Below are 18,772 nucleotides of genomic sequence, written 5' to 3'. Positions count from 1 at the left end.
ACAAAGCTATTTTCATGTGAAACATGGGCAAGATCTTATATGACTACATATATGAATTCAGTTCAATGATAGGCATATGTGAATATGAGGCAGAATGTGCAGGATTGACCTTGGGGACCATGATGCAAATACGTTGTCATGTTCACAATTCTTCTTTGCATCATATTGGGTGTTTCTAACCATGGGGATGAATTTAGGCTGAGATTCTCAGGGGAGCCTAAGGGAATTAGATACCCAGCACCCATTTCAATGAGATTTGGGCATCTAACTCCCGAGGTCTCCTTTGAAAATCCCAACCTCATTGCTTATTAATATGAGGGACTAATCACAGTTGGCTTGAGTCTTGTCTAATGAAGGCAGTTGCTGTGCAGACTTCCCCACGCAGTATTGCCATTTTCCCCTCCTGACCTGCAACATCTCTGCCATTCCAGTCCTAGGCCTTGTTTGGGCAGAGACAGATAATCAGTTTTGTGGTAGTTTTGCAATGTGGACAAAAGGACCAAATTAATTTCCCCTTTGTATTTAATGCAGTCTTATATGAACATCCTTCTATTAACATGGGACCTGATTCTGTCACCCCTGTTCATACTGACTGGTAGTAAGGTACCATGCACCTAGGGTGACCAGATAGCAAGTGTGAAAAATTGGGACAAAGAGGGTGGGGGGTCATAGGTGCCTATATAAGAAAAAGTCCCAAATATCAGGCCTGTCCCTATAAAATCGGGACATCTGGTCACCCTACATGCACCCCTGGCTCAGGGTAGGCAGTCACATCATTACCCTGTGGAGTGGGAACAGGGAACACAGGAGAATGGATGAACACTGCTGTTATGGAAACTCACAAAGATGCTGCTCCAGTGAGAGTGGAATCACTTCCAGGAAATAGCTTCATTTGACCATTCACATAGAAACTCCTGTTTATGGGTTTGATCCTGTGCCACTCAAGTCAATGGGAGAAGAATGAAGGCCTAAGAGAAATGTGTTTCATAGGTATGGCATGTGATTCTGCAGTGCGTGTTAGAGATCAGGTGGGAAGACCTGTATTTGCATCGGGCAGAGAAAAAATATATATAGCATTGGGAATAATGACAGTGAGAGCAGCCAGCACAAGGTGAGACTGCCCACCTGGCTTCCTAGGAGCTGCATGCTGCAAACATGCCAATTAAGACTTTTTGGTTTAACATCTTTGAGTGTGGTTGTTCCAACCTCTACCTCTACTGAGCCCAGCTAGAGAGAGACAAAAATGTGACAACATTGCTATCAAAGTTCAGAGCAGTTTCACTTGTATTTCCCCTCTGTGGTCCAGCCAGGGCACTCGCTCTCAGGCTTCCAACTCTGCAGCCATTGCCTCTCTTGAGTGGAGACCTGCATCTCTCTCCCTTCTGATGGGGTACTTCTAGGCCCCAACAGTTCCCTGACTATACTGTGACCTCCCCAGCAAAAGACAGGCTGCCTAAGCAGGCCTGCTTCACTTCTCTCCTCAGAGATGGGACACGGTGTAATCGACACAGTTAAGTTACCACACAGCTCTTTCTAAGCAAGCCCGTTTATTCTTAAGGTAAAAGCATCACAGACAAAACATATTTAAACAATAGAAGAATTTACATGGATGCCAATAAGCTCACCAGAGATCACCCCACACTCCAATAAGAGCTCTGGCTGGTAATGAGTCCTTCCAGTGCCAGATAGGGTTTTTTCCCTGTGGGCATAGGTTCATCACAGCTTTAGCTGAAAACCATCACCCAAGTCTTATGGGGCCTCACTGGGCTCAAATCCTTCCAACCCTTCCCTAAGGATTGGAGATCCTCGTTGGACCGAGGTCCTGTCCATTTGCTGGATCAGAAAGAAGGGCCTGAGTTAGTTTTAATTCAGGCTATTTATCCAAAAATCCTTTTGTCTGCTGCTCTCTGGAGAATCCAGTTTGAACCGTGTGAGTCTCTTGCCAAGTGGTGGTAGCCCTCTGACATGATTCAACCTTTGTGAATTTGCCTGACCATTCCCACTGCTTTTACTTCATGGAGTGCTGTGGTTCCTTCCCCCCATGGAAATGCATACAGTCCCTCAATAGTATGTAATCATTGGCACTTTTAATAGAATAAACTCCTAAAATCAGTGAGTTTTGACTTAATTCAATAAGGTTTGTTCAGGATATTGCAGGATACTGTGTTGTGTCATATGCAGTGAAACCCATTTATGGACAGCAGAATATCAGTCCTCACAAAAGTTCCTCCATATTAACTGTACATCATTATGTGACCACCCATTATAACAGAGAAAAATAGCAGTCCCTTTGGTGTCTGTTACTAAAAGGCTTCCCTGTATATTATTCAGAGTGGTAGCCATGTTAGTCTGTATCAGCGCAAACAATGAGGAGTCCTTGTGGCACCTTAGAGACTAACAAATTTATCTGGGCATAAGCTTTCATGGCCTAAACCCACTTCATGGGATGCATGGAGTGGAACATACAGTAGGGAGATATAAAAACACATCTTTTTCAATATGAAAAGATGGGAGTTGCCTTACCAAGTGGGGGGTTAGTTCAATTAAGGTGGAAGTGGGCTGTTCTCAATAGTTGACAAGAAGGAGTGGAAATCACTTTTGTAGTGCTAATGAGGCCAATGTAAACAAGGGGGCCCATTTCAAACTGTTGACAAGAAGGTGTGAGTATCAGCAGGGGGAAATTAGTTTTTGTAGTGACCCATCCACTCCCAGTCTTTATTCAGGCCTAATTTGATGGTGTCCAGTTTGCAAATTAATTCCAGTTCTGCACTTTCTTGTTGGAGTTTGTTTTTGAAGTTTTTTTGTTGAAGAATTGCCACTTTTAAGTCTATTATTGAGTGTCCAGGGAGACTGAAGTGTTCTACTGGTTTTTGAATGTTATAATTCCTGATGTCAGATTTGTGTCCATTTATTCTTTTGCGTAGAAACTGTCCGGTTTGGCCAATGTACATGGCAGAGGGACATTGCTGGCACATATCACATTGGTACATGTGCAGGTGAACAAGCCCCTGGTGGTGTGGCTGAGTCCTATGATAGTGTCCCCTGAATAGATATGTGGACAGACTTGGCACTGGGGTTTGTTGCAGGGTTTGGTTCCTGGGTTAGTGTTTTTGTTGTGTGGTGTGGTTGCTGGTGAGTTTTTGCTTCAGGTTGGGGGCTGTCTGTAAGCGAGGATGGGGCTGTCTCCCAAGGTCTGTGAGAGTGAGGGATCGTCCTTCAGGATAGGTTGTAGATCTTTGATGATGCACTGGAGAGGTTTTAGTTGGGGGCTGTAGGTGACGGTTAGTGGCGTTCTGTTACTTTCTTTGTTGGGCCTGTCCTGTAGTAGGTGACTTCTGGGTACTATTCTGGCTCTGTCAATCTGTTTCTTCACTTCACCGGTGGGTATTGTAGTTTTAAGAAAGCTTGATAGAGATCCTGTAGGTGTTTGTCTCTGTCTGAGGGGTTGGAGCAAATGCGGTTGTATCTTACAGCTTGGCTGTAGACAATGGATCATGTGGTGTGGTCTGGGTGAAAACTGGAGGCATGTAGGTAAGTATAGCGGTTAGTAGATTTCCGGTATAGGGTGGTGTTTATGTGACCATCGCTTATTAGCACTGTAGTGTCTAGGAAGTGGACCTCTTGTGTGGACTGGTCCAGGCTGAGGTTGATGGTGGGATGGAAATTGTTGAAATCCTGGTGGCAGAAAGCTGCAGCAAGCCCACAGAAAGGGAGTGGGAGAGAAGCAATTGTGAGCATGACCCTGAGAGAGAGCAGAGAGACAGAGCTCCTTGGGACCTGGGTCACACGACTGTCTGGGAATCACGAGTCAGGAAACTGCTTGGTGTTGCACCCAGTGTCTTAGGAACCAGCGTGTAGGCGATCAGACCTTGTGGTCAGAGTGGAGCTGGAGTTGGGAGTTTGCCAAGGATCAGAGCCAGACTCAGAATCAGGAATCGAGTCGGAGTTGGTAGCCAGAAGATGAGCCAGGGTTGGAACTGGGAACTGGTAGCCAATGTTCAGGAGTGAAACATGAGGGCAGGAGCCGAGACAAGGCAAGGATTAGGCATGGAGCAGGAGCAAGGCAGGAACCGAGGACAGGGGCAGGTACAGGAGCAGAGCAGGAGCTGGGAGCGGGAGTTGGATATGGATCACAGGAGACAGGCAACAGCAGAGTCTGAGGCAGCAGCAACAGAGAGAGACTGTGCACAGTGCTCGGACAGCCCATAAAGGTCACTTCCTGGCTTCAGTAGTGGGCGTTAACCAATCAGGCAACCACACACCTTGGGCATTCTGGTAGGTCTTCCTGTGGAGCCTGACCTTTCAGGATCGGTGAGGTATCTTCATCTATCTCCTTTGGTGGTGACAAGGGAGTATTAGAGACCCAGGGCTCCTACAGCTCCAGGTTCTAAACCCACTGAAACTGAGGTCCAACATCCTCCTATCCTTACCCCCTATGTTCAGGAAAACAAGGCTTTGTGTATGTTCTTTATAATTAAACAGGATTGCATGGATACACAAAAACACTACCTGACTTGTACAACTGATTTCTCACCCTAATGGAAGCAACCTGTCAAGGCCCTGAATATTGGCTAAGAACTCAGCCTAAAGGGGTAACGATATGCGGCAGAGTATTGCCCTCGTGTACTCATTAACAGTGAGATAAAATGTATTGCAACATATTTGTGCATCTGAACGTTTAAGAAAAATGGTCAGTGTGAATCTTGTATGTTACTGTCTGATTTTGTTCCAAACTTAATAAATAACCATAAACAATACACTGTTAACTTTTGAAACACATTGCTGAGGCTGGAACATTTGTAACAGTCAATTTGCAGCATATTTAACACACAACTAAACCATTTTGACCAGCCAAAGGGTGGTAGGGAATGCAGACGCATATAGGGTCCGATTTTCAAAAGTTGCCCATAGAATCAGATCCAAATGATACAGAGCAGCGTTTGTATGATTTCAGCACTGTGTGAAAATGATACTAGATTAATATTTTTAAAAGGCCTTTTTCTCCCTCCTCTTTAGATATTAATGAATGTAGCATCAACAATGGAGGCTGCCAGCAGACCTGTGTGAACACACTGGGGGATTATGACTGTCGGTGTCATTCCAGCCACAAATTACACTGGAATAAAAAGGACTGTGTCGGTAAGGTGCATAGAAGACGTATTTATACTTTGGGTGTGCTTGAAAGCTATGCAGCTCAAGGCAATGCTGAAAATCTTGATCCATCCAACAAATCAGCATGGATCGTTATTTCCTTCATTAGATTTCTGCTTTACTTTTTAGTCAGACATGATGGCCATGGTTGAAACAGGTGAAAAACAGGAGATACTCTGAGGGGTTTTGGTGCTTTCTTTTCTGTGCTTTTATCTAGGCTTATTCTTTCGTTCTCTTTTGTGCTTTCCTGCATGAAAAAATATGCTGGGATAGTTTTACGTGAAAGGAAATTACACACGGTGTTTGATCCATGTGTGATTTTTTTTTTTTTTAGTTCCCTCCCACTACTCTCTGTACAGAATGTTAATTGCATGGATGCAGTTTGGTACCAGTTATGTGGCAGATGTAGCTGCAAGTCTGTCTCTCTGTATGGTGGATGCCGATGTTTTACTTCTCCTATGAGTGTTTGTGTTTTATCCTGTTTAGAGATAGAGGGGTCCCTGCCTGATAATATATCACCCAAAGTATTGCTGTCCTGTACAAAGAGTGATAGGAGCGATAAATGCATCTTAAACTGTCCCTCCGAGGTCCATTTGATTTCTGGTAAGTCCAAACAGAACAAAACATGAGGCTGTTCAATATGTGCTGCTATGTAGAGAATTTAAGAATAACAATACTTACTCTTGTAAAAGCCTGTAATAAGTAATGAAAAAAGAGAAACCTTTTCTGTTTATATAGGTATTTTCAGGTCCCTGCCAGAGCCCTAGGAATCCCCCTTTTTCCGACTTGTATAACTACTCTACCCTCAGATCCCCTAGATCATAACCATTGCTTTCTTCAGTGAAGAGGATTTGATAGAAATTCCAGTGCTGTCCGTGGCATTCCACGACTGGCCAACATAGTTCAGGAATGTGAGGCACTTCATCCTCTGCATCTGAGCATGCTGCCTGCATGGCACTCCCAGTCCCTGTGTCTAGGGGAACAGGAAACTAGGACCGGCCTTTGGTTAAGGACCAAGTACAAATAAGAGGGCAAAGCCACATTTATACCTGACCTCTTTTAAAACATTGATTATTTAAAAAGATGCAGGTAGTTACCCCAAGCTCTGACTTTGGAAATTACCTAAGTGTTCCTTTTTAAAAAGGGAATAAAGATCAGCACACTACTAATGTCTTAAAACCTGTGTGGATATCCCCAGTCTGTGTGTATAGCCTGCATCCTGCCTTTAACGTCTGCCTGTATAATCTGTCTGTTAGGAATGCAAGACGCCTACACTCTTACCTGTGGCAGCTCTTCTCAGCTTAAGAAAAAACAGCAAAATACAAATGAATCTACTTGCCTGGGTAATTACTAGACTTACATGCTGCATGACTTGGCTCATCTCTTTCGGTAGGGCAGTGTAAAACAGGGGTATATTATTCAGTTTTTGTGGTGTTCTCTCCATCAGTTTATTACCTTCTTTTTTGCTTCCTCTTCTTTACCCGAGTGAGCACAACACACACACAGTGACCCTGCTCAAAGTCTGCGCGCTGCTTCACCAGCATCTCCTGCATTCCTGAGCCCTGCAAATGAGAATACAGAAAAGGGTCCGTAGCTAAGGTGAACAGCAGGACTGAGGATTTAGGACTGAGGATTTAGACCTCTCTTGAGGCACCCCGGTGGAAATATTTTGGCTATATATAACATATATAGCTTGTTTAGTTGGACAGTAAAATTTATAAAGCATACTACTATAGATAAGCGTAGGGAGACAGATCTTCAGCTAGTGTTAATTGACGTATCTCCTTTGAGTTCAGTGAAGCTGTGGACCTTGCCCTATGGTTGTTATTGTTCCTGGTTTGTTAAATAAAATATATCACAGCTTGTTAACTCCGGTTCTAGTTATGAACTAACTTACCAGCCAAAGAAAACTGGTATCCAGTGATGCCAGCTCTGCACACACAAAAAGCAGCATTTTAGTGATGGATAGTTTTCAGATTATAATGTCATTTTAGTGACCTGCTTGACATTGCCTTAGTATTTTCAGTCTTTTTCTCTTTGAAAGTCACACTTCCTTGTTTCTCTCAGAAGATACCTCAACCATCAAGACAAGTGTAACCTTTAAGTTTAATGAAGGAAAATGTAGTTTGAAAAAGACTGAGATGTTTCAAGAAGGTCTGCAACAGAAAATACCAGGTAAGGATGTATACCTGAAGGTAAGCAGGCTAATGTTGTAATTCAGGGATTCTTAAACATTTTCATGGCATGGACTACATTTTAATAGTCCAAGAACTTTGCAGACTACCTCTCCTTGCCTTGTTGATCCTATGGCCCATGCCTCTTCCCAGTCACATCTCCTGCTTCTTCTGTCTCCGTGGGCCCTGACGTGTATGATCATACTGTGTCCCTGATGCCACATTGAAGAAGCTCCTGGCTTTTCTCCTTCTGGTGACTGTGGTCCCCAAGGTTGGCTCCTGGTTTTCTTCTCTTCCACTTACGCACCAGTAGGTCCTAATGGTCTGGACACAGCGAGACTGGCTCCTCCCACTTGTTTCCAGCTTCTTTCTGGTGGAAGGATGAGCTGGAAACCTGTAAAGGCAACTGGAAACAAGAGGGACGATGCGATCTGCCCACGGGGCACTGTTTGAGATGACTCTGAATATTCTTTATAATGCAAACAAGATGCAGAATGAGGTACTTTTACTTTATTGAATATGAAGAATCAAATCAGCGTGCCAATTTGTTTGGCTTTGAAAGAATAGGAGTGATCATCTGTACTACACACTTAGCAAGAACATATATTTATCCCAGAGCCAAAATGTGCTCCGAATGTTTCCTTAAATTGAACTTGTTTCCTTAGGGAAACTTTAAACAATAGTCTTTGTAAGGCCTGTGCATACTGGGACTAGGCCCAGTTGTGTGGAAAAACTGTGGTAAGCTAGTATAGTTTTCACACACTCTGAGACCAGAGCAGGCAAGAGTTTTTCCATTGAAAAATGTACTAATGACTAACACATTCTGTGCAGGGAATACCATGGTTCTAATATGTTTACACACGCCAAAAAAGATGCATGAGGACCCTGCTAACGGCAGCTACATTTAAGCCATCTGGTAGCGTTGGCAAGGTTCTGATCTCAGTGTGGATAGTACCTTATGCACAGTGAGGCCAGATCCTCAGCTGGTGTAAATTGTTATTGGTCAATTAAAGTCACTGAAGCTACAGCAAAGTACACTAGCCAAGGATCCAGCCCAGTTGCTTGTAGTTTATTAGCATGTGGAGTTAATCATTTAGTCCCCTAGCCGTCTTCATAACAAAATATTTACTGAGCTGTAGTGAATGTCCAGTAACATAATTGGCCAAGCTTTCGCTTCCTTTAATTTTGTTCATACAGATTATCATAACTCAGTAATGGAGAGCTTCTACTATGTAAACCTAAAATGCAGCTCTGGAATGAAAGTTCTCGGCGCCGTCAGCAGACCCACAACAGCTAAAGAAATGTTTATCACGGTGGACTTTGAGCTTGAGACAAACCAACAGGAGGTGACAGGTTGGTTGGAGAACAATCCAAGATGCAACAGAGGGCTTCTTGCAGTTTGATCCTTAATTTCTTTCTTTCACTTTCATCTTTATGCAAAAAATAATAATACAAAAAGTATCTCCTGTTTTGAAGCTTCATTTTACTGGTTTGGAAAGTATGATATATATGCCTAGTTCCTAAGATCATTAAAAATTGTCCGTTTGTTCATTTTCTTCTGGCCTGCTGGTGTTCTCCTTAAAGATTTGACCTCTGCTTCACAGTTTTCATTCTCAGTTGTTTGCATTGACCAGTGTTTTAAACCAAAGATTCTCGCAACTGTCATTTATACTGAAGTTCTCTGCTCCTAATTTTCATCCTTGTTACCTTGTAGACACATGTGATTTAAGCTGTGCTCGAAAAAGGACTGAGAAGAGGCTCCGCAAAACAATTAGAACCTTGCGGAAGGCAATCAACAGGGAGCAATTCCATGTTCGTCTCTCTGGCATGGACCATGAAGTGGCCGAAAAGTCTCCCAGACTCTCGAATCCACAGGAGTTCTGTGGCATGGGACAAATGCGTGTGGATAACAGATGTGGTAAGCCCAGTGTGGAACAAACCTAACTTTGGGACAAACCACTTTGCATCCATTTCAGCGTCTTGCTCAGGATTGGTGAGCACTGAGGAATGGGGAGAGAGTGAGGGAGCTTCACCAGAATAAAAAAGGAAAACAGTATAAGGAGGTGTAAGATATTGTGCACAGTGGGAATTTATGTTGGGCTCAGAGCATGTGTGATTGGGGTAACAAAGTAGAACAAGTACTCTATTCTGCACTCCCTGGTAGATGACATATTGCCTATAAGGAGTTAGGAAGTGGGGATAGTATTGATCTTTAATTGTCCTTGTAGTTTACCAAATATGTTTTTTAATTATGATGTTAATGGGTTTTGCTGTGAGTCTCACTTAGTGTCTGAATATGCAAACATATCATCTTTCTCTAGTCCCCAACCCAAAGCAGATTTTAATGAAATCACATTCTCTGTGCTAGTTGAGGCCTTGTGTGACTCACAGAAAGCAGGGTTTTTATAGGGAAACACCGAGCAAATCTTAATGATCTTGGTACTAGCGGGTGCCACCATAACGCGGCCAGTGATATATGCTTCCAAAGGACAAAGGTTTAGGGAGAAGGGTCAGATGTTATCTTAATAGGGGCCTAATGACCATGACGGCTAATTCAAGTCGCACCGTGTATGCAGTATGTAACTGCTATTGCAAACCAATAAGCCTTTAAAATGCTTGTCAAACTAAATTTGACTTTTTGTTAGTGTGTCTTCCAGCAGCAACCTTTTTTGCTCTGGATGTGCAAACTCTGGAAAACTTGGAAGCATCTCTGAATTTCATATAATTAAGAAAATGTAATTAATGGTTAAACACCTTTATGCAAGGAGGCCGGGTCCAAGGGAGCTGAACATACACAGCACCCAAACTGCTCAGGAATGTCAGAAATGAGCTGGAAGTTTCATTTCATTCTTAGTAGCTTTGTAATAAGGCAGGGCAAAGCTTTGGATACTTCACTGAGTGTGGATATTGAAAAGTTTTCAAGTCTTTCTAGTGGAGAAAGGAGGGAAAGTCCCTTCAAGCCTTCTGGAGTTTGTGGTGCAGCAGAGAGTTGGGGAGGGCATGGGACCTGGAGATGGTTGTTCCCTTCTTCATGTTCCATGCTTGGAGTGAGCGGTTTATGGGCATATCTCATATGGACAAATGATTTAAGGGAAGGCAAAAACTGGCTAAAGATTCCCAATCTGTGAGGTGTTACCAGATAATTACCCTCATCATACCATTTACCAGCCAATCATATGTTTCCTTTCCTCATACCCATTTCACAGATCTCTATCGATATCATATATGATATTTATATGCAACATCCTTCATCCTGCTATATGAACTCCTTTCATACACCAACTCTGAAATGCAGCCACTTTTGCCCGTTGACTGCGGTTAAAGGCAGAAAAAGCAAAAATCATGGTGCTATAAACTATGGCGTTTTGGGTAATAGAGACAAAACATACTTAACTTGGGACAGTATGTCAGCTTCCAAGATGCCTGAATTAATCTGACTGGAAAAAGATAATGGTGCTTAGCTAATATGTTGATGAGCAAACTAGAAATATCATAGGGCAGATTGATTGCACACAAAAAATCAGAACTCATATGGCTAAACTATGTCCTGATTTTCTTGGCAACCATTTTCTGTCATCCAGATCTGTAGTGGCTTAGTTATAAATAGGAACTGGGACATGCAGAACCATGTGAGAGGATGTGTGTAATTATTTTCCTGTAATTTGCAGAGACATTTCTTACTCATTAAAACTCAGGAAGCTTTCCTTCCATTTCTGTGCTAAAAAAGGAGGCTTCTGCAGAGTGGTAAGAAAGATTGTTCTGGCCATGGCTAGCCTCTGTCACATTAACTAAAACAGAGGATGGCCCTGTGAGCACAAACATCAAGAGGAGGAACTCAGATAAGCTGTTCAGTGGTACTGGGAACTGAATTGGTGCTCCATTTTCTCCAGTTACATCGCAAACAAAATACTCAGAGATCTTTGGGCTCCATTCTTTCTGTGCCTCTGCCCTGGGAATCTTTTCAGGGTACTGCATTGTGATCTATTTTCAAATTCATCTATTTTGTCTCTTTAAAACAGTTTTCTGAATCTTTCATAAGTTTAGCAGTGGATGAGTTTAGTTCATTAGTTCTGTCCTCCATAGTGCTGATCCTCTGCCCATCTGCAGTCAGTCCGCCCTTAGTCTCTGCCTGTTACGTCAGAGAGGAACCTAAATGATCAATCTTTGCATTTACTTTATCTTCCATGTACAAGCTGGCTTGCAAAATGTCTGCATTGGGGGCCTGATCCTGCCTCACTGAAGTCAATGGAAGCTTCCGTGTGGGAAGGATAGGCCCTAAAGGGACAGGGTTAGAATCCTCACTAAGGACTATGGCACCATTTTTGGCTGCGCACTCTAAAAATGGCACTGGGACTACTGCTACCTCTCACCACCAGCCAGAAGGAACAAAGCTAAGGAGCGGCTGAAAAAAACAGTAAGAAGAAAGAATTTGGAGTACTGTAGAGAGCAAGACGGGAGTATTAGGGGAAAAAAATAGTTCAGGGATGTAGGTAGGTATGAGATTACGTAGTATGTTGTTTTGCGGTAGTTCCCGAGGGTCCCAAGCTACTGTGCTAGGCACCATAAAGACACATGGAAAAGGAGGCACTTTGAACGCGAGGATGACTATGTAGCAAGAGATAGCAAGTCAGTGAACGGATTCAAGGACATAACAGGAGTAGGAGATAACTTTGGCAACAGGATTTTGAATAGACTGGTTCGAAGAGAAGGGAGCGGCAGAGGGACAGGAGCAGGTAGACTCTTGGCACGGATGGGGCTTTGTGGTGCGGATATTGAGTGAAGGGCAGATTGTGGTTCAGAAATTTCAAATATCCTATTTAGAACAAAATAAATGTCTGGAATCTTAGGAGACTGCCTCTGAATAAAATTCACCTCAGTGCACACAGCCTGCTTTACAGAGTCACAGGGCCTTGTGCTGGCCCTCAATACTTGGATGTATTTATCACCTCTGAGTAGTGTCCAGACTATAAAAGGTGTCCGTTAAGTGGAAGGTAAAGGTGCAGCCTGTGCTGTAACAACTATTGTATTGGGTGCTCCAGTTAAAACTCTGGATTCTCTCATGTAGCTTAACCAGGAGTTGGTTTTGTAGACAGGAGAACTTTATTTAACTTAGTCTCTAAGGTGCCAGAAGTACTCCTGTTCTTTTTGTGAATACAGACTAACACGGCTGCTACTCTGAAAGCTGCTATGGTGTAGACTGGCCCTTACCTTCCATTTAGCAGCAATTCCTGCAATCTGGACATTATTCACATTCCCAGCCTTTTCCTTTCAGTTTTTTCCCTTCTGTTATAGCCTCTTCTGACTTATTTTTCTTTCTCCCTCAGTCTCAATTTTTCCTTTTCATTATTTTCCTCTTTTATATGCACTAATTTCTTTAGAATTAGTTTTTATTCCTTTATTCTGATTTCCCCCTCCAAATTCAATATTTGTTCTCTTTTTCCATAAATGACTCAATCCCTTCTTCACACAGTTGCTATTTTATCTCTTTTCCACTCTTATTTTCCTTGGTTTTCTTCCTTAACATCTCATCTTCCTCAGGATTTTATTGTTTTTATTTATTTGATTACTTCCTTTTCCACGTTGCCTTGTTATTCTTAATTTTTTATCTCCTTTCTCCAGGCGTTGCCCTTATTTCTGTTTTAAATGTCTCCCCATCATTCTTTCCCTAAGCTTTTCTTCCCCCTTCACACTTTTTTGCTGGTGTTTAGAGTGGGGGTTAGAGAGTGGGTTGCTTTCTCCTCTGCAATCCCAGATGATTTCCCCCCCGCTTCTCTTTGATTGTTAGGCAGAAGCTGAAACCTTGCAATGAGCAGGGAGGGATTCTGGAAGCTAATGCTTTAGCTTTATTTCAGATAGACAGATTGGTTGGACAAATATTATGTACAACAAGATAATAAGAGCAGCAATGAAAAAGACATGGCAGAGATTCTACCTACTCCCACACAATTGAATTCAGTTACATAGGCCCTGATTCAGCAAAGTACTTAAATATATGCTGATCTTCTACCATGAGCAGTCCCACGGAAGTTAAAGGCTGAATTAGGGCTATAATCTCTACATACCTGTAACAATCTCTTATTTAGTTGGTCTCCTTTTCAGTGATGGTTTTATTAGATAATATATATTGTTGAAGGGGGTTCCAGTGAAAACTCTTCTGTTATGTTCAGCATTTGATGTCAGGAACCATTTTTTGAAGAAAACATTTTTTTCCTCACCCTTCCTCTTTTAAGCTCCCAAGGTCCAAATTGGAGCACAATATGACATAAAATTCCTAGACTCGGGACATGACAGGCTATAGTAGAAAATCTGTTACTAGTGCAGTCTACCTTTCCTAAAGCTGGATGTTTGCATGTACATTCATGGTACATAGCTGTTGATGCTAAAAGCAAGGCCATCACTAGTTCAGGAGCATGGAATCTTCCATCTAAAGGCTGTCCGTTCAAATCCAGTTCAGGTTGACTGAAAGTTGATCTTTCTGTTCAACAGCTGATGGCTGTTTTGAGGTCTCGGTGCAGTTGAATTTCGTGGTCTTAGCCTGATGGTTCCATTTGTAGATATTGTTAAAGTGTGCTCTGTTAAAGAGATATCTAGACAGTTGTTAGAAAGAATTCAGTCTACTGGCACATAAGAATATGCAGCATTGAGTTAGTAGATTCAATAAAACTGTTGCCTTGCACTGCACATGGCTCCCAGTTTGCAGCTCTGAGAATGTAGCTCCTAAAACTTACCACAAAAAAAAATCCCCATAATTTCCCCTTTATTAGCAATCTTAGGACTTGAACAGGCATGGAGACTGAACTGCTTTCTTGCTCCTAGAGATGATCCTCCCCCACATCAGGCTTACGTCATTGTGCTGAAAGGGATGCGGGTTTGAAAGCTGTAACTTCAAGATGGGGTCATTCAGGGAAACTGGAAATGCCAAATGATCCTTGAGGAGATGGCGATTCATCATCCTGGAAGGTTTTTTGATGGCTTTATCTGCATGTCGAATATACGTCAGGGTGCCTGGTTACAGCAAGACTCTCCACTAATGTGGTTACAAACATTGGTTCTGTAGTGCAGACTGGACTTTCACCATGTTTCACTAAAGCCTTCCTCTGACCAAGATCAAATGTCTAAACATTGACAGTTTCTTATCAGTGCCTAATTTACTTGGAATATTTGTATCGGAGAAGAGGGGGAGCAGTGGCTGACAACATCCATCAAGGGCCTCCTCTCCTACTGGGACATTTCCCAATGAGAGAGGGGAAGCCAACTCTTGACACTTTTTCCATTGCTTTGACAACTGTGCTGCTGATGTATTTTGGCTACATCATTCCAGTAGAGCTGCCTCCTTTGCGTCCAGTGAACATTCTGTGTTGGATGTATGGTAGGTGCGGCACCCTGAACAGCCCAAGTGATGTGCGCAAGGCAAAGGTGACGCAGCAGCTGGCACTGTTCCTTGAATTTCCCATAATGCATCAAGAGTGTCAGCATGCTCTGCTGCCTTGTAGTAACACAATGAAAGAGCATTCCATCTGGGGGTATGTGTGTGTCAGAATTAACAGCAGTCTCTTTAGTGGTCAGTAGGTGTGAATAGCTCTGGTATATTAGGGCCTGATTTGGGGAGGTGCTGAGCACCTCATCTTCTATGGAAGTTCATAACGTTGGTTGCTCAACACCATGCAGGTTTGTCTACACTACGGGGTTAAGTCGAACTAAGTTATGCAACTCCAGCTACGTGAATAATGTAGCTGGAGTCGACGTAGCTTAGGTCAACTTATTGCAGTGTCTACACTGCACTGGGTCAACGGGAAAAACTCTCCCGTCAACTTACCTTACGCTTCTCGTTCCGGTGGAGTACCGGAGTCGATGGGAGAGCGATTGCGGTCCACCTAAGACCCGCTAAATTGAACCCCCCGTTGGATTGATCACTGCAGCGTCGATCCACAGTAAGTGTAGACATGCCCTTAGTTTTGAGAGCGAATCCAAAGCAATAAGAAATCACCATTGAAAACACAGCGGATTCCCATTGTTTGCATGTTCTATGACACTGGGATTCTAAAAGACAAAGTATGAAAAATATGTTTAAAGAGAAACACAAAAGGCCTGTCTGCCTTTTCACTTGTTGCAATTAGTAAATGTATTTTCACACAGCTAAAATCCAACACATTACATTTTTTTTCACTTTTAGAGAGCTGACAGGCAATAAATTCTCAAAGGAGAGAGGAAAGTGCAGTTCATACTGCTAACCTGCTTGCTTTCATGATAATAGACATAAATCCCTAAGACACATCATCTCTCCATGTGACCGAAGTCTGTGAACTGTTAAAAACAATAACTTCAAGGATGCTGCTTAGGCATCAATTTGCATCAGTTATTTGTGATTTTCCTTATAAGTCAAGGCATGAATCTTAGGAAAATGGTTAGATGCTAGATCATGACCTCTTTTATGAAGTTCACTTTAGTCACTGAAATACCAAAGTATTTGTCAATAGAGTCAAATGCTCAAAGAGTAAAATATTGAAAAGAGTGGAAGAGTCTTTAAATGTCTTTGTAGCTAGTAATCCTGGCTCCCTGTGGGGGCTCCCCCCCTTTTTTTCCATCCGAAAAGCTTTCACATATATTTTTTTAAAAACAGCTGCTTGAGATTCAAGAATGGGATTTTAATGGGCATTGAAGACAAACAAAGACAGCAGCTACAAAAATGAAGTCTACTGGAGGCAATTGCTCCTTTTGTTCATTTGAAGAAAAACAAGCAGGTTGCTGGGGGGAGGGGAGGAAGCAAAGAAAGCCAGTGGAATTCTTGATTTTGCCTTGTTTGCAAATCTTTAGACCTTGTTTTAAACCGGGTATTTCCCATATGTCATGGGACACCTTCCATTTTGTGGTTTTGTGAGATGAGAATCAAATTTTTAGCTTTATTTAAACAAACATTGGCACAAAAGAATTTGCGTTTAACATTTTTCTTAGGTTTCCTGCTTAGAGGATTAGTTGTGTCATTCTTACTACACAAATAGTGCCACTGATTTCTCTGGGTGATTTCTGTAGTCAGGTACAACTTGCCATGAGAAAGGAATGTATAATTGAGCCTAAAGAAAGATCTGTGTCCCTTGGATAACAAATCTTTTTGTTTAGCTACATACTCAGTTTGTTAGGCAGCAGATAAGTGACCCACATTTAGATCATCTGTAAATAGGAGATGGGGATGAATATGGGCTATGTCCTCTTAATGATCCATCGTGAATATCTGTGAGATTAAATAGTCTGATACATTGCACCATTTATCCACATAGAGTTATCTGGAATAAATACCCTATGTGTACTCAAGAGGGCTGGGGAACTCTTGCCTTCTAAGCAAGGAGGCATAAATCTTTGGAACCTGTTGGTGCTTCTTTAATTCTAATATTTAGATTTAATAATTAGCAGCTGTCAGATTAATGAATAGCTAAAGATGCATGAAAATGTAATTTTCTGATCATTGCTGTCATAGACAAGCAGGAGCTGTTTCAATCTTCCATCGTACGGCATGTCTCAGAGGAGACAGTGGATAGAAATACAGAGATGAATTTTTCTACAGGCATTGTGAAAAGGTTTTTTAATACTTGGTTTTCCCAAGCTGCGCTTTTTGGGTACGTTTTTACCATTATTGAAACTAACTCCAAGAGGTGCTGAGCACTTTCAGTTCCTAGAGTGTAGTGGATCCTCAGCACCCCTCAGCATCAAGCGCTTTGTTAGCACAAAGGGGTTTGTTAGGTAACCAGCTGTTTCTAGTAACATCAGATATGAATAAGTGTGGAATCCTTGTCCCCTGAGTAAATGGACTTTGCACAGGGCCCGGTTCAGGAGGTGTTGGAGGCAAGATGTGGGTGGCTGTGTAGTTGGGCTTGTCTGTTATTACATTGATAGGTGCCAATATAAGAACATAACCAGCTAAACAGCCACTACCACAGACTACAGGTTGTGAGCCCCCAAAATGAGGTTTATAAGCAGATTTAGGCAGCTTGCAGTTGCAGTGGCAATGCCCCGGCACTCCTAGATGTGTCTACAACCTCCCTTCACGTGGCACTCGGCTCCCTGGTGGGCAGGGGTTGTGGAATCCCCTAGTACAACCCTATACTTCCTTGGCCTGTGTGTAGCAGATCTACAATGATACTGCTGAGCTTCAGGCCTATGTGGCCCCTCTGTGGCTGGAAGGGTTTCACCCCCACGCCGTTTAATTGATGAAAAACTAAGGGATGATGGAGAGTTGAATGATGAAGTTTGTGGCTTGTTTTGTGAAATCTTTATCTCCCCTCCAAAAAGGGCTGAACATTTACTGTTTTCTCTCCATCATACTTAGCAAAACAACCACCAGAATGATAAAATTATGGAGTGGGCAAGGGTTACGAACATAGGTGCAAGGCTGATTTGGGGATGCCATTTTGAAATTAATGCCCCCAATAGCAATGAGTGCCCAGGAAATTACTTCACAGCCTAGATGGTGGGGGGCTAAACTTTGCTCTTGGTTACACACCTGCAGTGAGACTGCAGGGATGTGACCAAAGTAGATTTTGGCTCTTGGTGAGCTACTGCCTGTCCTGTTGTTATTTTAGGGGGAAGGAGTTGATGTTTACAATGTTCCCCTTCTCTTTATGACATATACAATTTAAAAAGCATGTTTGTTAGAGCTGATCATGAATTTTCTCTCAAAATGTTTATTGATGGAAAATGTAGTTTTAGCAAAATTGAAGTTTTTTCCCTGGGAAAAATGCTGACATTTTTTGATTTGCAGTTGGGATATTCAGAGCTAAATATTTTGTTTTGGGTTGGGTCAAGCTGAAATGAAAGAATTTGATTTGTTGAACGGAATCAAAACATTCATTTTGGGTCAGTTTGACATTAATCTGAGTCTCGCGCGCTTCTGTGGTTCTAGTTTGGGTGCCTTGTGCCCCCATTTTTTCTGTGGGGCAGATTCCCTGCCTGGACTACATCTCTTCTGACTCACCACAGTCTCCCCTCTGGTTGAGTCAACATGGTGCCTCATGGAAGTTACATGGTGATGCTGCACCATGGGAGATGTAGTCTGGTGAGCCTAGCCCATAGAGGACAATAGCAACCTCATGAGGCACTTGAATTACACCTCCCATAAGGCACGGCAGCTTTGGGGGGGGGGCACAGTTTAACATAGAACTGAGTTGAAATTAAGCTTTCTGATTCAGTTCAACAAACAGAAATAAACTATTTAAATTTGTACTTCCTCCATTGTCAGCCCTTTGAAGCCTCTCCCCTGGTTTTAAACTGGCTCATGACCTTCTTCCTGATCCAGCACCATTTCTGACAATGGTATCCTTTGGGAGTTTTTTTGCTGGCTTTGTAAGAGGAGACTTAGTGCACTTTGAGGGCCAGATGTACCCTTTCGCTAATGGTGGTTGCAGATAGCTACCCTCACTAGCTTTAGTATGCCAGCTGAGGTAAGATCTCAGGGT

General features: G+C 42.6%; 1 protein-coding gene across 1 annotated transcript in view; it reads left to right on the top strand.

Annotated features, from left to right (window-relative positions):
• Positions 1-18,772, top strand: part of SCUBE2 (signal peptide, CUB domain and EGF like domain containing 2) — a 63,493-nt gene that overhangs the window by 30,018 nt on the left and 14,703 nt on the right. The window contains 6 exon segments of the mRNA XM_077820092.1: positions 5,017-5,139; positions 5,638-5,754; positions 6,408-6,494; positions 7,219-7,326; positions 8,523-8,678; positions 9,040-9,243. Of these exon segments, the coding sequence (XP_077676218.1) occupies positions 5,017-5,139; positions 5,638-5,754; positions 6,408-6,494; positions 7,219-7,326; positions 8,523-8,678; positions 9,040-9,243 (795 nt within the window).

The sequence above is a fragment of the Eretmochelys imbricata genome, chromosome 6 (genome assembly GCF_965152235.1).
Source record: "Eretmochelys imbricata isolate rEreImb1 chromosome 6, rEreImb1.hap1, whole genome shotgun sequence".
NCBI classification, from domain to species: Eukaryota; Metazoa; Chordata; order Testudines; family Cheloniidae; genus Eretmochelys; species Eretmochelys imbricata.
Note: the sequence above shows the minus strand (reverse complement) of the source record. Positions and strands in the feature narration are given on the sequence as shown.